The sequence below is a fragment of the Schistocerca nitens genome, chromosome 10, assembly GCF_023898315.1.
Source record: "Schistocerca nitens isolate TAMUIC-IGC-003100 chromosome 10, iqSchNite1.1, whole genome shotgun sequence".
In the NCBI taxonomy this organism is placed as follows: domain Eukaryota; kingdom Metazoa; phylum Arthropoda; class Insecta; order Orthoptera; family Acrididae; genus Schistocerca; species Schistocerca nitens.
The window spans coordinates 66,510,575-66,533,334 of record NC_064623.1 but is presented as its reverse complement, the minus strand read 5'-3'; the positions used below and the strand labels follow the sequence as shown (position 1 = coordinate 66,533,334).

General features: G+C 39.0%; 1 protein-coding gene across 5 annotated transcripts in view; it reads left to right on the top strand.

Annotated features, from left to right (window-relative positions):
* LOC126210263 (1-phosphatidylinositol 4,5-bisphosphate phosphodiesterase) overlaps positions 1 to 22,760 on the top strand; it is a 421,472-nt gene that overhangs the window by 350,706 nt on the left and 48,006 nt on the right. For all 5 annotated transcript variants that reach the window (XM_049939453.1, XM_049939454.1, XM_049939456.1 and 2 more), the window contains 4 exons: positions 2,599 to 2,746; positions 7,176 to 7,333; positions 11,248 to 11,454; positions 19,444 to 19,608. In XM_049939453.1, the coding sequence (XP_049795410.1) occupies positions 2,599 to 2,746; positions 7,176 to 7,333; positions 11,248 to 11,454; positions 19,444 to 19,608 (678 nt within the window). The remainder of the gene's footprint in view (positions 1 to 2,598; positions 2,747 to 7,175; positions 7,334 to 11,247; positions 11,455 to 19,443; positions 19,609 to 22,760) is intronic.

The window sequence follows — 22,760 nt, the reverse complement described above, 5'->3', positions numbered from 1 at the left end:
TTGCGAAAGCTTGAATTTTGTGTGTGTGTTTGTGTTTGTTTGTGTGTCTATCGACCTGCCAGCGCTTTCGTTCGGTAAGTCTCATCATTTTTGTTTTTACATATAACATAGCTATAGTAAGACAGTAGTTTGAAGGACTATCCAAGTGGTCACTGGTGCAGGCTAATCCAAAATCTTTTCATCCCACGATCTTAGATCAAACAGGAATCGATCACAAAGGTCCCCCTCAAACTGCGATTCTGCACACAGCCTTCTCAGACTTAAAATTTGTTACAGTACTTCTGTACTGTAATAACTACAATTTGTTCTAATTCTTCATTTATAAAGCTTAATTTTTTTTAGGAAAACTAGCTACAGTGTGATAGTTGTGTAATATACCATATATTGTAGTTGTTGCAGTTACATTACCAGCCTCTTATAAAGGAACCGTCAGTTGACTGGCTTATACTGATGGGTATGTTTTTAGATGTAACAAATACTACTTCAGCATATGGTATGTTACACAACTTTTGTATTGTAACTAATTTCTTTAAAACATTTTGAGCTTTATAAACAAAGGATTAGAAATAATTGTAATTTATTTTATTGTGTAACAGATCTGAAGGTGGGTGACATCATCAGAAACCAGTAGTTCGGAAATAGAAAGCAGCAATCTGCAGGCTGCTGCATGAAGTAGACAGTTTTGTAAATGATCTCATTTTCGACTGAATGGCTGTATTTTAAGTGTAGATAATAGCTTGTCAATAGTGACATCTGTACACTGTCTGCGTAACAAGAAAGTGACATTCAAAGTGTTTCCTGAATTTGCTAAAGTAGTTCTGTGGGAAAGCCATCGTCACAACTTGAGTGCAGTAATCAAGTTTTCTGCGAAGCAGTGACGCACTTTACTAGGGGCTGATATGTCTGCAGTTTGCAGTGAATGGCTATAAGACTGACCTAGATTAGGACTAACTGTCTAACAGCTGCTGCTGCTGCTGCTGCTAACGTTATGTGTGTGACACGTGAAAAATTAATCAATTCCCAACATAGGAAGCTTCTGAATTGTCACATTAGTGAAGTGGTGCTCTGATATACCAACGATGTTAGAGTCAACATCAACAAGCAATTCAATAACTTTATCTCTATTATTTCTTATATCTTGATAAGATGTAGTGATCCCGCTAAACCTCATTACACTGCCATCTGTAAGCTTAGCCAGCCTCCCCTCCCCGTACCTACTGATGTGCAGGCCATGCCTAGTGAAGCACAGTCTATCAGTAGTCTCATCTCGTACCAGTGCAATGTGACCACACTCTCCATGATCAGTGCCTCCTCGAGCCCCTTGTTAAGGTGTGCAACAGCTGTAGTAAGATGAGACTGATTGTGATGCTGAAATGGCTGCATGAGGTAATATAGTAAATTTGTACAGATTGTTCTAAATTAAAATTAATTTGTGCTTTCTTGACAGTCAGTGTCTCTCTCTCTCTCTCTCTCTCTCTCTCTGTGTGTGTGTGTGTGTGTGTGTGTGTGTGTGTGTGTGTGTGTGTGATATTACATTACAGACACTCTTGTGTATTAAATCAGTGAATTACTATTTCTAGTGAGTATAAGATGGCCCCTTTTCTTTCAGTTTTTCTTAAAGTAAATTAATAATTAAATAAGAAAGTCTCTCGAGGAAATTTTATTTTTAAGGTATTCTCACTAATTAAAATTATGATATGTTTTATTGATATAAAGAATGTGCCTAAATCCATTAACATTATACCTATTCCAAACTTTTGTTATTTATTGATTGTTTGTATTTTGATAATATAAGATGAAATAAAATAAACAAAAGGAAATCGTTTACCTTAATTTGTATCTTGACTTTCTTTTTTGCTTACTATGTAAGTCACTGTTTTTAATCAAAGAATTTACAGCTTATTTGTCCCCTTTCATTGCCATTGTACCTCAGGTTGAGCGTTGACAACATTGCCACACAAAACATGTATGGTTATCACTGCCCTCTATCTAGACTTTTACAGTCTCCTGCAGAATTGTGTTATTTAATATTGCCCTGTTTTAAAGTCAGTTAAATTACAACTTCAGTGGCTTTGGGCAAACTGCAATTTAAATGTGGTAGATGTTCATAAGAAACAAAGATGCATGGTGCTACACTCAGACGGTAGCAGCACAATGAAATTTGCTGCCCTCTCACCATATCCCTCTCCACACCTTTTCTAGTTCTCAACTCACCTGCTGTCACTGTTCCTTCTCTGGCCCTTCTGAAGTCTTCAAAATAAATCTTCACACGACCTCAGTTGCCAAAGCTTGACCTGTAAATGTAAGATGACCCCTATATTAATTTATTTCATGACATAAAAACATTGACCTCAGCAGCAATAACATAATTTGCAAGTATAAGATGAACCTGTATTTTTTAAATCACAAATTTAAGAGACAACAATATTTAAATACTCACATATGCAGCGAGATAACAAAATTCTGATTATGACTCGGATAAAAAGTATAAAAAGGGTAACATGCAGATAACGTAAGAGAAATTTTGAACAGTATTCTAATACAACACTAGGTGTTGTGACTGCCTGCGACTGTTCTGACCACTTTCGGTGTCCACAGGAAGTTCCGGAGGAGGTGGCTGCACCCGAGGGCGATGCCCCAGTGCCCGTGCAGTACACGGGCTCCACCACCAATGTCCACCCTTGGCTTTCCTCCATGGTCAATTATGCCCAGCCCATCAAGTTCCAAGGATTTGATGTTGCGGAGAGTAAGTGCTCATATTTTGTACTACGGGAACATTTAGTCAGTAGTTATCAAGAGATTTGTTTGAAATGTTTTTTTACTCACAAATGCCTTGATCACATTTGATATATCTATCACAGTTAGCCAGTTATGACTCTGACGAATGATCATCAGATCTAAAAATCTAGAAAAGACAAAAACCCAAAATTACTAGTAAATGTCTACAGTTATCAACATACTGAAAAATACTAGCTAAAGAAAAAAAAGAAAAATATAGCCAGTACCTCGTTACAAGAGTAACACATCGAATCGTCGATGAGCACTCATTGTAATCACCTAAAAACGCTTGGACTGCTGTGTCTGTTCAGCTCGTGCTACTTGGCTCAAAACTGGAACAGTTGTATTCGTAGCAGCCATGAGCTTTGCTTAGCTCACGTGTGCAAGATATGTGTATTATTTCATTACAGTAATTAGGGTGCAAATAAAAAAAAAGAAGAAACTGAGCATAACTGAAAACATAATTGTTGAAACTACAGAATTTTGTCAACAAAGAACTCTTTTCAATGAAATACAAAACACAAATTGTGGGGTTCTGCCCACTCATCGCATATAGGGTGCCTAAGAGATGCTGCATTCTCGAAATGTTATACAACTGTTCAAGCAAATAACATTAGTAGTTTAATTTCAGTAAAGAAGTTTGACAATACTTGTATTTATAAGAACGTGTCACAAGTAATGGGTGACATGCAGTATAAATAGGAGTCCTTTGCTATATACAATGTTCATGCAAGTTTGTCACACAGTTTGTGTATCACTAATAACTGCTACTGTAGCGTTCTCTGCTAGGCCGCGTTAAGTCCTGTGCGGATACTCCTGAATCTGAGCTGATCCTGAGCGGCCGAGGCTGGCAGAAGCGGTGCTTATATCCTCCTCTTGTAGAAGCCGCTCCTGTCGTGGTGCTGTCCTAACAGTGCACCATTGGCCAACATCGTTTCACCACCTTCTCTTCTATGGCATTCTCCATCTTCATTCTGGCACTTGTGGTTGCACCAGAACACATATGACAAAAGTACTATGCAGCCACTAGGGTTTGCAATCTATGGATGGGCACGTATTTCCTCATTGTTCCTTTTTGTTGAAGTTGTGAAGTCGTCACGTATGGGTGAGTCAGTCAGGAGGAACGGCTATCTCTGCCATGCCTTGCGCATCTGCAGGACTTCCATTGGTCCTTATGCAACGTGTGGAGCACCTAACAGTGACAACTGTTTTCTTATAAGGCACCACGTCAGATTATGGTTCGATGCAATTGACAGAAGATATCAATAGGAAATTGGCTCTTCAAAAATATTAAGATGTTAGTTAGTGATAATTTTTTTTTCTCTTTTCTATATTTTTATTTCTGCTGGTGATCCATTGGAATCTTAACTGACTAACTGCAATATGACCATTGAATGCCATGAGGATGTGTCTGGATAAAAGAGTATATTTTTAGTGTTTTTTTTTTAAAACTCTGTGACCTCTCTCCCTTTTACTGGGTGTCTTAGAAAAGTGTCCTAGGAAATCATCACAAAAGTAATTATATAGTGCATAGATTTGGTCAATATAAGTGATCATTTTAATTGTATTATCAAATCATATTTTTATGTTTCTGTTATGTATTACATTTGCAGTGAATGACTTATTAGGACTGGATTTCTTGTTGAATGAATGACTGCATTCTGTAAATTTAGTTTACTTAAGTCTTAAAATTAGCTGCATTATACCTGTTGTCACAGTACAGTTTGAAGTCTGAAGTCATGGGTACACTACCTATTACGTGTTTGGAGATAAATGTGAGCTTTTCTGCTGTGCGCTGGAAGAAAATGTTTTACAAATGTAAAGTCTAAATAAGAAATGTGGCAGTGAAAAGTCACAGATCAAGACAATCAGGTGAATACAGTGTATGCTGACTTACAAAATGCTTCTGTTTCAGTATTGTATCAATGCTTATTTAATTAAATAAGATACACATAAGCTGTCGATTGAAACATTTCTGACCGGATTGAGGATTTCTTTTTAAGGACGATGCAGCATGTTATCTCAGATGGAATGTCATTGATAGAAGTAACTTCAGAGGGGTGGCAGTTATCTCTGAAACAACTGGTTTTCAGTTATATTGCTTTTTTTTTTCAATGCCATTTTAATCTGGCACTTACCACTCAAAATATCGGGTTTCTGAAGTAACCAGTTTTTGGTTTCCTGTTATTCGCTGTAATAAATGCAGAAATCGAACAGAGGTTGAAAATTTATGACTCTATTAGTTTCAAGATGCATAGAATCGCAATATTAAATTAAACAGGTAAATAAAAGAAGACCATTCCACTGTTTTCCGCTTTTTTTGAAAAGTGATAAGTGATTGATTTTTATGAAAAATCACCCATATTCTCATTGGTTCTAGTTTTTTGAAACTCTGCCCAAAAACATGTTGCAATCAAGATTTGTAGTATCACTATTTCTGCATTACACACAGTCAGTGCTAAAGGGTGAAAACTGAGGCTGAAGAACTATTTTTGTGTTAATTTGTCCATTTTTGAGGGCTACAAGCAGATAAAGGCATATTGTGTAGACATAGGTAGCATATCAGCTGCTTTCTAATTTTATAGTAAGCTATGAATGAAGTGTTAAATTTCAAATTGTCTCCTTATATTATCTTGCAAGTTTGTTGTGACTCCTCCCATTATTTATCTTTTAAAGCAAATGGAGCATCGTACTTCATTAATACTGCACTTAATAAAATACTTCCAGACAAGGGATGGTGCCATTATTTCGTAAAACTGATGTCTGACCACGACAGTGAGAAACTACCATACAGACCAGATGGGGCAAGTCTTGCACACAGCATGTACCAGCGTATCTATTTTAAGGTGATGCTGCACAAATTCTTACGCCATGCGTTTGTTGCTCGGTTGTGTCAGCCTTATCGAAGTAGCACTGATTTCTTTACCCATTTTCTGCTACAACACAATATTTCAAAGCAATGGAAATTTTCTTAATAAAAATTACTTGTTTTTCAAAAGAGGTATGCAATGCTGCTGTGGTTATTTGATATTTTGGTTCTTTACCCAGTTATTAGCAAAAAATAAAAAATAAACCTATTACAACTGAGCCCAAACAAATACCAAAAAGTACTGGTTATTCAGAACTAAAATACCAATATAAGTTTTATCTGGTAGGTTTTTCCCATCCCTAGTTGGGAGTGCAGCTGTTGATGTGTATTAGTGACCTGGCAGACAATATTACTACTGTACTCAGATTAAAATTGCTTTGTGACTGATGTTTCTGCGAGTCGAATGGCAGGGGACAGCCGTCAGTTGATTGCACCTGTTTCTCTGGCTCCACATGCTTGCTGTGTAAGTCATTCTATAGGTGTGAGCCTTGGGTATCGGGACATGGCCAGGCGGGGCAGGCCACAAGGGCGGGAGAATAAGTGAAAGAGCACCCAATATGCAGTAATTTTTGCATTGCGCCATGATAAAAATATTTTTCTGCAAATAAGGCAAAAATATGATTATGTTCTTCACTGATATGCTGCCAGATATAATTGTCTTCAATACACGATATTTCGACGCTCCATCTGGCAGCCATCTTCAGGTGCGATCACTGAGACACAATCATGCCAGAACTGAACAAACATCAGAAACAGCGGCTCCTTTATACCCCGGGTCCAGGCCACTGTGCCTGTACGAGAAGCGGAAGAGCTGCCCCCTGTGAAGCGGAGAATTGCAGCGCCGCCAGCGGTAGAAACTGGCGAAAGTGATAAATTGCAAATTAAAATGTGGCGGGTCGAAAACCAGACTGTTGTTGTTTTATATCAGATAAAATAGGGTTCTATATCTTGCTTAAAGGAAAACCTCTATCTCTGTTAATAACGTCATCGGCTAATGGTATTTTGATGGCTTAACCTACCGTTGGATTTTAATTTTATTGATCTGTATAAATCACAAATTTTAAAATACTAAATATTTCAAAGTGTGTTAATTATACGAGTTATCTCAGCTGAGAGGAAAGAGAAGTTGTTGCAAAATGCTCTCCTCCTCCCTGTTAATTTAACAGGAGCTTCTTGAGAGACCATTTTCCTCCCCATACCTGAAATTTGCATGAAAATTTTTATTTATTTATTTATTTATTTTTTAACCACAGATCAGATTAGAATAATTCCAGATTGCACAGTGGCATTTGGGAATTTATTCTTCTTGCATTCCATATGCAAATGGAACTGGGAGGAGTCCCATTAAGTGGTAGGATGGCAGTTGGGAGTACCATTTGTCCTCCGCTGTGCACTGTTGTACTGGTTGGTAGTGTGTTACTGTACATGCTAGCAGTGTGTGGTACCTATTTATAAAGATAATTTGCTTATTGGTACCTGATAATTTGGTAGCCATTTAGCAGTACTGAAATTGTTTTTCTGTTCTCAGAGAAGAATATTCATCACAACATGTCATCGTTTGCCGAGACTGCGGGACTCGGTTACCTGAAATCGCAGGCGATCGAGTTTGTCAACTACAACAAGCGCCAGATGAGCCGAATTTACCCTAAAGGAACTCGAGCTGATTCCTCCAACTACATGCCACAGGTATAGCTCATTGATTTTATTAAGTCGCTAGTTTGTGAATTGCAGTGATATAGCCTGTCTGTAAACTGAAGAGCAAGCAGTGTTTGTGGTGGGGGACGGGTGCTGTTACTGTCGTAAAAAGTGGGAACACTGTCACTTGATTTCCCATTTCCTGTTGTGTAGCAGTTAATTTGAATGAAATGTTCTATATAGTGTGTGTCCAATATTCATCAATTACAGAGGTATGGTGGACTACAGAAACGATTTTTCATTTCACACTGTTGTAATCCATTTACTAAATCTTTATTTATTGACTGTCATATTTGTTTTGAAGCTCCAGTTGTGAAGATGTGCTTGAGTTTATGTAACAGAATTTTTCAACTGTGATTGTGATTTGTTGGTCGTGTCTACTGTTTCATTTAAGTGTGCCGTACATATTTGCAAGTGTTCGGTATGCCAATGTGGTATGTAGGACAGATTTTCTTATTCAAATGCTGTTGTTTTAAATGTCGTAAGGATCTGTGACTGTTCATGAGAATTAAAGTTCAAATAAAACAATTGCCTGTGTCAGTCACTCTTTTTATTTCATCCCAAGATCTGTTACAGGAGAATAAACACTCATCTTCAGGTGGAACAATGATATTGTGTTACACATGTGCTTGCTTGTGTACTGTAACAGATTCAAAACAAAACCACAACAAACAACTGGCTGCATTCAGCTAGCAAATGTGTAACACACCATCATTATTCCACCTGAAAATGAGAGTGTAAACTCTCGAAGCATGTTAAAAGATGAAATAAAAAGAGTTACTGATGCAGATAATTGTTTTATTTGAACTGCTATTGTTTTAAATGATTCCGCTGCTTGCAGGGAAAGCACTGGATGATGTCCTAACTGCAGAATATGAGATTGGGAGGGCTTATTTGTGTTTTTATGATATGGTGCCCAGGAATTGTATTCCATCCAAAGATGTCTTTTGCAACAGAAATCAAAAGTATATTGAAGTAGGAGGTGAATTTGTCTGCCTTCACTTAAGGCATTCTGTAAGTGCTCATTCAGTTTAGATTCTAACAGCCGTATCTCTGCAGCCAATTTTAAGGAATGTTTTATTTGAATTAGGAGTTATGTAGTTAGGCAGAATGATGTTTAATTTCAACACATTACAAGAAAATGTGCACACTGTAGTGTAATTATGATTAAACTCTCCGAGATAAAGTGTGAGAGAACGTGCTCCAAAATAATGAAATTTCTCATATCTATTTACGAAATATCGGGAACACTCATAAACTTCTTATTTTTGCAGTGTATACACTGTGTGGTGTCAAAATCTCTGGAAAAATTTGTATACTGATTGTCAACTTACTTGCAAAAAAATCACAGGTGTAGAATTGTAGAATCATCCCTTTTTGCCACTTCTCATCAAAGAATGAACCCCCCCTCCCTCTCTCTCTCTCTCTCTCTCTCTCTCTCTCTCTCTCTCTCTCTCTCTCTTACATGTAGGAGCCTATAATACTATAATATATATTCTGTATTCGGCACCGTAGAAGGTAGTGCGGTGTTGATGTGCCCAGATTCAGGATGAGGAAACTACCTCATAGCTGAATGCCTTGGTGTCTGGTAGAATTCCAGGATGTGAATAAGAAAACTCTAAACGAGGTTGTGCCATAGGTTGTGGATGAATATGTTTGGAACACACTTGCTAATAAATGCAATGTCCTGCACTGTGTATCAAATAGATGTACTGTTCACAGTTGTGAGGAACATGTAGAGGGAAAGAATGGTGAGCAGAAGTAGGGCCACATATGTTTTGGGACAGAGTGTGGAGTGAGAAAGTGATGGGAAAGTGTCAGTAAGTTGTAGGGCACAGTCCCCAAAATGCCCTATTTGCAACTGACACTGGAGCGGTAATTCAGTAGTGGATGGCGGTGTTTTGACAAGTCACCGAACTTCCAACTCCAAAGTTTGAACCAACTGATCCATCAAAACTTTTCAGTTGTTCTAGAACTGGATGAGGCAAAGCTTAAATGATTTGGAGTAATTAATTATTTCTATGGTTTGGTCTCTGCAGATCATTAGTTAGCTTTTGTGTTCTGTGACAACAAGAAATATTAAAATAAAGTTATGTCCCTTTAAAAATAAACCAGTAAAACTCAGTTTTTAAAATCAGTCTGTGTATATTTTAATGCAAATAATACACACTGAAAACTGAAGCTCTTACATGAACATTTTTTTCTGTTGCATAGTTATTGCATAAACAATTTGAGATATCTCGGAACGTGTTAACCGTATTAACGCAGCAAAATAATTTAAGAAACACTCACTGCATTTAGCTTTTGTTAATAATAAGGTGTAGCTGTGGCCATTATATGAGCTCATATTTATTTATTTATTAACATAGGACCATTTTAGTGAATTTTACAAAATGGATTTTTTTCCTGTTGGCCCATTTGCCATTCCCTTGAATCTCAACTTTATTTCTCCCTCTCAAATCGCCCTCTCCTCTGATCTGCCTGTTGAATTTGTTTGGTAGTCTGGTTTTTTGTCTCTAGTTCCTTGATTTTATCCTTTTTATCTTTTTGTATTTTCCTTTGTAATTTTTAGTTGTGTCATGTCTTCTGTGATTTCTGTAATCGTATGTATTTGCTCTTACTGTTGTCTAATTTCTTAGTAGTCCTTCTCATGAATCTGATTGGGTGCCCCTTTCCAGTTCCATTTCATGGAACAAGTGCTGTAGCTTCAGTGTGTTGTTGGCTCACTCTAAAGTTGGCTGAATTGTATATGGCCAAAATACTAGAAGAAGAAGAAGAAGAAGAAATAGTTTACGTGGCTGCACTCTTAAGTGTAGTGGATCAGTCAATATGATAGTCAAACTATTGCCATACACTTCCTAATGAAACATAGCTCCATCACTTCAAACCATCTTGTGTGTAAAACCACTTCAAACCATCTTGTGTGAAAAACCACTTCCTCCAGTGGTTGCTGCAAGTCATTGCAAAAGTCAGAACTAAGGTCATTGTCTGGAGTAGTAAGAACACATAAGAGCAGGGTTTTACACGTGGACGTATGCTTAGAATGCAACAGGCACTCAACTGCAGTGCCCGAAGTCCTCTGCATGTTCCTGTGGAATGATTCCCGCCATGCTCCACCTAGTCTGCCAGAGATCCTGGCCAGCCCCTTCTCTTTGGACCACATAAACTGCCAATCTTGCGGAATGTGTTGCACCACCTGTGGTTTGTTCTGTTTGTTGGAGCTTTGACCTTATGTTTTGTACAAAATTGTCACTGGATGGTCACAACTTGCTCACATTTAGGGAATCTGAGGAATCTGAGGCCCTGGAGTTACTTACGGGTAACTGTGTATATTCCAAGGCACAGTTGGAAGACAATGGTGACTTGCAATCTCCCTGTCTTAATCTAGTTTTCATAAGAACTGCTTTGGAAAATTCACCTCTGATTTGGATTTAGATTTTGTAGCAGTTAAGGTGAATTCACCAGTTTGTCTAATTTTTGGTGGAATCCGAAATTTAAGATGATTTTTCTGTGCACACAATCATATGTGCTCTTAGAATCTTCAATAGTTATTGCAAGAGACTCATTTCATTACCTGTAACATGGTGAGATTAATTTCGAAGTGATGATTTGTCGTGCGCAGCCTCCGTAGGACCTGAGGCCTCTCTGTTATTAACCTACCCCTCCTTCTAGCTACCTTTTAATCCTACTGTACATAATTCTGGAGAAAACCATACATTTGCATGCAGATGTCAAAAATTTGTGCTTGGCCCTGTAAATGTAAAATTAGCTTTGACTTTGACAGTTGTGTACATCACTGCACAATCTGTAGCTAGCTCTTAATGATCTTCTGTTTTAAATTTTTAGGTAATTAGACAGAGAAACTGTGACAAGGAAGTAGTACTGTAAATTGTAACGTGCCACAGGTTTTCTGGAATGCGGGTTGCCAGATGGTGTCGCTGAACTTCCAGACGTCCGACCTGCCCATGCAGCTGAACCAGGGGAAGTTTGAGTACAACGGGAACTGCGGCTACCTGCTCAAGCCAGACTTCATGAGAAGGGCTGACCGAAGTTTTGACCCATTTGCCGAATCCCCAGTGGATGGTGTCATTGCAGCACAGTGTGCAGTGCAGGTAAAATTTGGTCTCGTTCTGATGTGCCTCTTAAATTAGTATGCCGAATAATGATTGGAAAGTTACTTTGCAAACCTCACAAATATTGTCTGACTTGGTTTGCAATATATTCTCTTCCCCCTTGAGGAGAGGAACTCCTGTTTCCTTCGTCGATCATTTTTTTACATGGCACAGCAGCGTAGTTGAGGAGTCCTGTTCAGGAGAGTATCCTGGTATTCATCTGCAGTATGTACTATTTCGAAATAAATTGTCTTAGGACCGTATCTTAGTTATAAAATAACTTTTTATTCCACTTCTGTTTTCATCATCATTTCAAAATGACTGACATAATACATGTTAACAAAACCACCATACTATACAGAGTTAGATCTGGAACTGCCACCAGAGAGAATTATGTACAGCCTCGACACACGATTTCAGTCTCAAGTCACTGAATGTATGACAAAATAATATTTTTTTCATATACCATTGCTATTTGACATCAACAACCTCATGTTGCTGTTTATCCGTGTTAGGATTTAAACTGTTACATACAGATAATTTTAATGTTACCTTAACTGTAAAAGAATTTGATTTGATTTAGTGACACAATGCCAACATTTTGATGTTTCAGAATAATGGAATTTTAATTACATTCAAATATTAAAAGTAATTAGTACCAAATCTTTCAGTAATGAATAAAAATGAGTGCAGATGCATTATACTTCAGTTTTCCAGTAGAAATTTTGCTTACTGAACACAATGATGGTCTCCTTTCAAATGAAGACATAATTTTTAGTTCTACATAATGACTAAATTTTGTTATGAAAATTGCTAATTATTCAGGCAGAATTTTACTAATACTGTCCAGTTACATAGGAAATTCTAGTTTTATTAAATACATCAGAAGAAAATGACAAAAATGTGTTATATATTCACATGGCAAGTGAAACAGTTCATACTTTACAACTGAATATACAGGTGCAAACTTCTGAAAGCATGTGTACATGTTTTGTCAACTTGTGATTAGCAGTAAAAGAATTGACTTGGAGTATTGAATATGACACATTGCGAGGATTCAATTTCAGTAGCAGTAAAAAATAAAAAAAGACATCCAGTATCTGCTGGTTAAATTGTACCTGTCTCGCATTATTTTTGGTACAGTCCTCGAACCACAAATTCTCCATTGCAGCGAACGATGTTTTAAGTGAATGTATTGTGGATGATGCACTGAATGTTGTTGTAATGACCAGAATCCGAAAGTGCTCGAATGAAGGAAGGAAGGAAAAATACATAAAATTAATATTTGTGAGTGGGAGGGCAGTAAACTCGGGGCACTGAGGGATAGCAGATGCACAAGGAGAACTGGTCCTATTCCTGTAATGAATTGAGTAGAACTGTTGTAATTGGTAACTGTATTGAAAAAATGTTCCCCATAATTCATGCAGCTAGAAAGTTGTACATGTTAACTATTTTGTAGTGCTGTAATAGAGTAGTCTGATACTTGGTCAAAACTGGAATATCAGTTTCGTAAATATTTCATTGTTAAAATCATTCAAAATCCAAGAGTGGATAAACATTTCTTAATGTAAAACAACTGGTTTCAACACACTTTGCTGTAATCTTCAGGTCTTAAAAAATCTTTTTGTTGTGAAATATGTTCATTTTAAGTTGGCCATCATCCCAAGTTGTCATGTGGATGAAAAACAGAACATTATAAAAAAACATAAAGCACCTTGTGCAAATGGCCATGTCCATATATCTATACCACTCACAGATGATTTTTACATCACAAAAATGCAGTAACAATTGCACACCTGCTTACAGTTATACCTTATACACCATTTAAGGTGGATTTTCGGTGTTTAGAATAAGTCTAGCTTATGTAAACAGATGTGCTGCTGTGTACTGTACTTTTGTGTTTGTGTGATATATTTTCCCTAAAGGAAGACCTACTTCCACACACCCTGGATCATCACCACCAACACAAGAAGAAATTCAAAGACACATTATTAAATTAAAAAACATTAGAACATCTGGTGAATGTGTGATTATTGCTGAGCTACCTGAAACTCTAGGACCAAATTCTCTCTGAGAATTAACCCAAATCATTGCAGATATTTGGGAGACAGAATGGAAATGTGCACTTATTCATCCATTATAAAAAAAAGAAGACAAATCTGATGTAAATAATTATCGAAGCATATCCCTACTTTAGGTCACATACAAATTTCTATCAGCCTGTCTTCTTCAAAGAGCACAAGAGCAACTGGAAAGTAAAATTGGTGAATACCAAGGTGGCTTTCACCCCAGTAGATCCTGTACAGTACAAATTTTCAATCTAAAGACCATGCTAAAATACAAAGCAGTCAGAAACTGCCCAATAATTTGCATGTTTGTTTACTTCAAAAAGGCTTAAGACTCAGTTGACTGACAAGCACTTTTTGATATCTTGAAGAACAGGGGTTAGATCCAAAAACCCTTAACCTCATCAAAGAAATGTTGACCAATACTACCTCCAAGGTGAAATTCATGGGTGAAATATCCAAGCCCTTCCCGATCAAAACTGGCATTTTACAAGGTGATGGTCTGTCTCCTCTCCTATTAAACCTTGTGCTGGACAAGGTCATCTGTGAATGGGAAAAGGAATTGAAGAATAAAACTGCTGGAACCCTAAGCAGATGGGGCTAGTCAAGGATGACAAGAATTTCACGTTTAGCTTTTGCTGACGACTTAGCCTTGCTAGCGGATGATGAGAGAACAGCACTCGAACAGGATGAAACCCTTAAAGAATGTGCAGAGAAAGTTGGTCTGCAAATATCTTTCCTAAAGTCTAAGTTCATGGCCACAAAAACTGACACCCAAAACGTGACTACAAAATACGGTCATATCAGTACATGGTGGTGGTGGTGGTGGTGGTGGTGGTGCTGGTGGTGGTGGTGGTGGTGGTGGTGGTGATTTATGGTGGGAGGGCCATATCAAATATATTTTAAATACTTAGGTGAAGTCCTTGAACCTACGTGGCGAGAGAAAATAGCACAAAACATTCACCTCCAAAAACTAAAGGGAGCCTATGGAAGAACCTACAATGTGTACAATAAAAAATGCTTGTCCAAAAATACTAAGATTAGGCACTATAATACAGTATTAAAACCTGAAGTCCTGTATGCTAGTGAAACCCTGACAGTCCACATAAAAGGTGACCTAGAAAACTTATTAAAGGAAGAACATAAAATCATCAGTAAGATACTAGGGACAAAGAAAATGGAAGAGGGCTATAGACTAAAATCTCGTCAAACAGCTGAGAAATTGTCCAACCGTGCAGCAGACATTAGAAAAAGGCGATTAAAATATTATGGGAATGTCTCTGGGCTTCCCAAAACAAGACTTATTCACAAAATTCTTGAATACATAGAAGGGCTTAAAAATATACCTTGGATACAAGAGGTCAAAAAGGACCTACAAAAAGTTCAGATAAATTATTCAGGTATTTTGGACAGAAAGATATTTAAGCAGAAAGTTGACAGGTGGGCAGTTAAGTCAGAGAACAAAGCTGCGAAGAAAGCAGGAACAACAAAATGGGCAGAGGAAAGGAAGAGAGCCCATGCAGAAAAAATATATATAACCCCCCCCCCCCCAACATCTAGGACCTTGCCATTTGTGGGGGGGCTTGCGTGCCTCAGGGATACTCAGGGATACAGATAGCTGTACTGTAGGTGCAACCACAATGGAGGGGTATCTGTTGAGAGGCCAGACAAACATGTGGTTCCTGAAGAGGGGCAGCAGCCTTTTCAGTAGTTGCAGAGGCAACAGTCTGGATGATTGATTGATGATTAACCAAAACGGCCTTGCTGTGCTGGTACTGTGAATGGCTGAAATCAAGGGGTGAAACCACAGCCGTAATTTTTCCTGAGGGCATGCAGCTTTACTGTATGGTTAAATGATGTTAAATGATGATGGCGCCCTCTTGGGAGAGCCAGCTATGACAAAGCTCCACCATTTGGTGAGTAAGATGTATGAGACAGGTAAAATACCCTGACATTTCCAATCATAAAGAAAGCAGGTGTCGATAGGTGTAATAATTACTGAACTATCATTTTAATAAGTCATGGCTGCAAAATACTGACATGAAATCCTTACAAACAAATGGAAAAACTGGTTGAAGCCGAAATCAGGGAAGATTAGTTTCTAGTATTTGTAGACATGCAGAAAGCTTTTGTCAATGTTGGCTGGAATACTATCTTTAAAATTCTGAAGGTGGAAGTGATCGAATTCAGGGAGGGAAAGGCTGCGTACAATTTAGGCAGAAACCAGATGGCAGTTATAAGAGTTGAGGGGCATGAAAGGGAAGCAGTGGTTGGGGAGTGAGACAGGGTTGTAGCCTATCCCCAATGTTGTTCAGTCTGTATATTGAGCAAGCAGTAAAGGAAAAAAAAAAAAAGAAAAATTTGGAGTAGGAATTAAAATCCATGGGGAAGAAATAAAAACTTTGAGGATTTCTGGTGACATTGTAATTCTGTCAGAGACAGCAAAGGACCTGGAAGAACATTTGAATGGAATGGACAGTGTCTTGAAAGGACGATATAAGATGAACATCAACAAAAGCAAATCAAGGATGATGGAATGTAGTCGAATTAAATCAGGTGATGCTGAGGCAATTAGATTAGGATATGAGACATTTATTGTAGTAGATGAGTTCTGCTATTTGGGGAGCAAAATAACTGATGATTGTAGAGAGGATATAAAATGTAGACTAGCAATGGCAAGAAAAGTGTTTCTGAAGAAGAGAAATTTGTTAACATTGAGTGTATATTTAAGTGTCAGGAAGTCTTTTCTAAAAGTATTTGTATGGAGTGTAGCCATGTATGGATGCGAAACATGGAGGATAAATAGTTTAGACAAGAAGAGAGTATTTTCAGTATATACATTGTGGATGAAGAAGAGAATAGAAACTTTCGAAATGTGGAGCTACAGAAGAATGTTGGAGATTAGATGGGTAGATCACGTAGCTAATGAGGAGGTACTGAACAGAATTGGGAAGAAGAGGAGTTTGTGGTACAACTTGATTAGAAGAAGGGATCGATTGGTAGGACATGTTCTGAGGCACCAAGGGATCACCAATTTAGTGTTGGAGGGATGAGTGGAGTGGAGGGTAAAAATCTTAGAGGGTGACAAATATATATTGGAAGGGGGGGGGGGTCTCATTTGCACAAGGTGCTTTATATTTTTAAATGTTTCCAGTTATGACAAATCTCTAAAAACATGCTGTTTTTTATTAAAAACATGCTGTTTTTTATCCACACAACAACTTTGAGTGAGGTCTAGTTTAAAGCGAACATGTTTCATAACAAAAAGATTTTTTAAGACCTGGAGATGACAACAGTGTATCAAAAACAGTTCTTTTAAATAAATAAATATTTATACAATCTTGGCTTTTGTATGTTTTTAACAAGTTAAACAGATTGCTCATTCTATCTTCTCAAAGTGAGAAAATTCAATCATATTTCATTGCTGTAGTCCAGAAAGTCCTTCCTTGTCTGCAAGATGAAACCTGAGGATGTCAGTGGTCTTAGTGCACTAGACTAAGAGTTGCATAGAGGATTTTTCAAAATAATGGAGTATACTTGCCCACTGATTTCATGTGGTGACTACACTACATTAAAGGGAAGAAAAAGTCACACCATCTTGTAGCCCCGGGTTTTTCAAAGCATTGCAGAAAAGTTGAGAGGTGCTGTGAAGAGAAATGTCACGCGCTAACATTTCAATTTCCTCTTCTCAAGAAAGTGCCAAGAAGAAAGACTAACTTGGCTTATGCCAGTATATTCCAGCTGAAGAATGGGATTTCTCGAAGCAACTATTGAGTGAATGATGGATTTGAATGTAGATCTGACAAAACCCTTTGATTATGGACTGAAAATATAATTCTGTATATTGGACTGAAAATATAATGCTGTTTATATATGTTGCAATGTTACTAGTCTTCTACAGCTGCTTTAACCTGGCCAAATTGGCTAAACAGAACAGACCAGCAATTGGAAATGACTCACCAAAGGCAGAAGTGCTGTGTCATCAATAAATACACAAACAAAAGCTACAGAGCTTTGCTAGCTTTCGCAATGAACTTCCTTTTTCAAGCTTGTAAGGAAAACATGCACACAATCACACATGGACTCACTCACATGCACACGCCTGGTTCTCTATATTGTGCTCAGTCGATTGTCAGCTCTTTCCTGGCCCACGGTGAGTGTACTGGGATGAAGTGTGGGTGTGGGGTGGGTTAGAGTGGGGTGAGAAGTGGGAGGGGGTTGGGGGGAGCGTCTGCAGCCTAGCTAAAACACACACACACACACACACACACACACACACACACACACACACACAAACACACTGTTGAGTGGAGGGTGGGGGGGACAGTGAGTTACCTTAAGTCCAAGCAGGTTAAGTCAGCAAAGGATTTGCTATTGCGGCATGGGTTGTGAAGCAGCCATTGAAATCTCACATGTTGTGCTGACAACAGTTTAGCGGTGGCCATTCATCCTAATTGACACTTGGTTGGTTGTTATACCAATGTAAAACGCAGTGCAGTGGTTGCTACAGAGTTGGTATATAACATGGCTGCTTTCACAAGTGGTGTAGAGTCTTGTACCACAAGGAAGCAAAGGAGGGGATGTCGTTATCGGTGGCTGTTATCCTCTTTCTACAACACAAATGCACACATCGATTAATACGGTTCTTTATTTACATGAACATTTACTTAACTTGAGTCGAGTCCATGTGTTATGTATGGTACAAGCTCATCAGTAACAGTCCCACTATAGTCACTAATCTGATCGCTACATACTGTTTTAGCTTGTGATGAACTGAACCTGCTCTGCTCATACACTATACAGCTTATTGTGTAATACTGTAATAAACATTGCAATGGACATGGGCTGTTTATTTTTTTAAACAAAAACTTGCAGGTTTTCTGTGAAAACCAACTGCAAGAAAAAATCCCGTGCAGTGCTGTGCTGTGAAAATGTGCAGTTTGGTTTTCTTTCTCACAGTAAGTTTTAATTACGATATCAGGGCATCTATACTGCTATGCAAACTGTTTCTCTTAGAGATTTTCTTTCTCCTTGCATATAATTAAAAAAAAAGTGTATGCACAACAAAGTGCTGTTCGTTTTATTCGTCGCAGTTGGTTTCAACAGAAAGCAGGAAAGTTGTATTTATGGTTTATGGACTTATGATTAGAATACCGTTGTGGAATCTGAATCATTCAAAAGTTCGCAGTCCTTCCCATTCACAAATTAAAACCATGCAGAACATTTTCGTTGAAGCTCCTACCCTCATAGACCCAGCAGCTGGAGAGGTTTCTCTCATACCCTGTATACCGATGATCCCAACTGATTTACTCATTCATTTCAGTTCCCAGTCGAGGTTTTCTTTGCAACACCAATAAAAAAGGCTCAAAGTCAGAGGGAGGAGGGGGGAGGGGGGGGAGTAAGTGGACAGAGAGGGGAGAGGAAATGAAGACATAGGGGGGGGAGGGGGAGGTGGTAGACAGAGAAAAGGGGGCAGGAGGAGGAGGAGATTGACGATTAGAGGGGGAAAGGGGAGAGGAACTGAGAGATTACAATGTACATCCAAATCCCATATGTATTTAGCAATTGCAAAGTATTGCTGGGTTCCATACTCTATTGTGGGACCTGACGTACTATGTTCATCTGCTCTGAGGGCCGTTGTGACCCACGGCTCTCTGTTACGAAGATAAAGACTACATCCATGTATAAATTGTGTCGTAACACTGTAGTTGGCCAAGTAAAATGATGTAATCCGCACAGTCAAAAGCGGAGGTTTTTGGAGCATTACAGAATATACTGAAAGCATAATTTTTCTTGTTTCGTCTTTCTAGGACATCATTTGTGAGGACATCAGGAAAATGAGTCAGCTTTCTATGATGAGCCACTATGTTTGTGTTGCAGCAGTGCAAACAAATGACTAACATTAGCACACTTATTGTTGCAGGTAATAGCTGGGCAGTTCCTGTCAGACAAGAAAGTCAGCACTTATGTGGAAGTAGACATGTACGGCTTGCCTACAGACACAATTAGAAAAGAATTCAGGACGCGCATGGTTCCAGGAAATGGGCTGAATCCAGTGTACAATGAAGAACCGTTCCTCTTCAGAAAGGTAAAATGTGTTTTCTACTATGAAAATATATAGCAGTAGATGTGTGTAGCACATGAAGTGCTGCTTGTTCTCTTTGCAAATGCTCTACTGCAGTTATTGATGAGGAAGAAGTTGTTAAAGTGTAAGTAGTGAACATTCTGCCACTTCTTCTCTGTCTGACCTGCCACGTCTGTAATACATACAAAGTTAAAAACACTTCTGTCTAGCTAAATGGTTTCATTTCCTCATTTTTGTTCAGTGCCCTTCGTGCTGCATGGTGTGTTAGCCAGATGAAGTATAAGCTATAACCCGTGTATATTGTTGAATGCAGTTTTATTGATACACTAACAAAACAATTTGCTGAGATTATTTCCATAGAAATATGTATATGGGAGAACTATAAAATTATGGGACAGAATTACTGTTGAGTACATACCTTTCTATATACATTCCTGGAAATTGAAATAAGAACACCGTGAATTCATTGTCCCAGGAAGGGGAAACTTTATTGACACATTCCTGGGGTCAGATACATCACATGATCACACTGACAGAACCACAGGCACATAGACACAGGCAACAGAGCATGCACAATGTCGGCACTAGTACAGTGTATATCCACCTTTCGCAGCAATGCAGGCTGCTATTCTCCCATGGAGACGATCGTAGAGATGCTGGATGTAGTCCTGTGGAACGGCTTGCCATGCCATTTCCACCTGGCGCCTCAGTTGGACCAGCGTTCGTGCCGGACGTGCAGACCGCGTGAGACGACGCTTCATTCAGTCCCAAACATGCTCAATGGCGGCAGATCTTGCTGGCCAGGGTAGTTGACTTACACCTTCTAGAGCACGTTGGGTGGCACGGGATACATGCGGACATGCATTGTCCTGTTGGAACAGCAAGTTCCCTTGCCGGTCTAGGAATGGTAGAACGATGGGTTCGATGACGGTTTGGATGTACCGTGCACTATTCAGTGTCCCCTCGACGATCACCAGTGGTGTACGGCCAGTGTAGGAGATCGCTCCCCACACCATGATGCCGGGTGTTGGCCCTGTGTGCCTCGGTCGTATGCAGTCCTGATTGTGGCGCTCACCTGCATGGCGCCAAACACGCATACGACCATCATTGGCACCAAGGCAGAAGCGACTCTCATCGCTGAAGACGACACGTCTCCATTCGTCCCTCCATTCACGCCTGTCGCGACACCACTGGAGGCGGGCTGCACGATGTTGGGGCGTGAGCGGAAGACGGCCTAACGGTGTGCGGGACCGTAGCCCAGCTTCATGGAGACGGTTGCGAATTGTCCTCGCCGATACCCCAGGAGCAACAGTGTCCCTAATTTGCTGGGAAGTGGCGGTGCGGTCCCCTACGGCACTGCGTAGGATCCTACGGTCTTGGCGTGCATCCGTGCATCGCTGCGGTCCGGTCCCGGGTCGACGGGCACGTGCACCTTCCGCCGACCACTGGCGACAACATCGATGTACTGTGGAGACCTCACGCCCCACGTGTTGAGCAATTCGGCGGTACGTCCACCCGGCCTCCCGCATGCCCACTATACGCCCTCGCTCAAAGTCCGTCAACTGCACATACGGTTCACGTCCACGCTGTCGCGGCATGCTACCAGTGTTAAAGACTGCGATGGAGCTCCGTATGCCACGGCAAACTGGCTGACACTGACGGCGGCGGTGCACAAATGCTGCGCAGCTAGCGCCATTCGACGGCCAACACCGCGGTTCCTGGTGTGTCCGCTGTGCCGTGCGTGTGATCATTGCTTGTACAGCCCTCTCGCAGTGTCCGGAGCAAGTATGGTGGGTCTGACACACCGGTGTCAATGTGTTCTTTTTTCCATTTCCAGGAGTGTATTATACTTGCCAGTTCAACTAAGTGTTTCAACTCAGGAACTGTTTAAGATATTGTAAGTCTGTTTTCAGCCAGGTAGATGTGAAAAAAGTCATCACTAAACGACATATAGTCTCTTTCCATAGCTATGTTAATTATATAGGTACTGGTATTATCTTAGTATTATCAGATGACACTATAGTAATTTCTGTAGATAATATCATAGTTCTAAACTAGACGTATTTTACAGTGTTTCACTCTTCGGAATCTGATTAGTACTATTGGAGAATAAGTTTCATGTTAGAAAAGTTAAATCAAAATTTATAGATGTTGTAATTTCTCCAGAATGATTGATCAGATTTTGAAGAGTGAAACATCATTGAATTCGGCTCTTCGTAGAACTATACAACTAGCAGCACCAATTACTATCATATTGTTGTTAATCTGACATTGTCAGTATAGAGACAGCAATTTGTTATTTCTATGAATGTTGACTTTTTGAAAAATCTGTTAGCCAAAATTGCATATAGAAAAATAGGTAACTAGTTTTGACTGTTTCTGGTCACTTTCACATCTGAAAGATATTGAAATATAGGGTTGCAAGACAGGGATTGCAATCAAGATTGATAGTATTTACCAAAGATTTTAACAGAATTATGGAACAATTCATACCAGAATATAAAAAGCCATGTCTATGATTAGAGGACACTTTTCTCAGTTGTCTGTTAATAACAATTGTAAAGTACATGTATCAGCTGTTTTAAAATGAAGTAAAAACTGGATATGGAAGCATCATAATGTGAGTCTATGTGTGCCATAGATGATCTGATAATAGCATAGAAATTGAAACATATCATTAAAGCCATGTCCTCAAACTTGTGCTTGTAATATAAGACACACACTTTTGTCATTCATTCAAAATGACACAGAAAATAACTGTGCTGTCTGGTGACAGCGGTAGTCAAAGTTTCCACAAGCTGGTCATTAACAGATTGACCACAGTTAAGTGCTGAAGCTCATAGGTGAAGAAAATTCCAGGAGGTGTCAGTACAGTATATTACATTCTCAAGTAGTATAATAAGTGAGATGCAGTTAAGTTTTAATGTAAAACCAAAAATGTTTAAATTTACAATTGCTGCAATGTAATTATTAGAGTAAAATAGACAAATTGCATAAATACAAACACAGAGCTGCAAAGATAGTTCTTGCAGATGGTATAATCTTATGAAATCTTTTATTAAAATAAAACAGACTAACGGTATCCTAATGTATACTGATCTCTATAACAGGTATTTTGCATGTGTACAGCTGAAAGAAATTTCATTAGCTTAAGT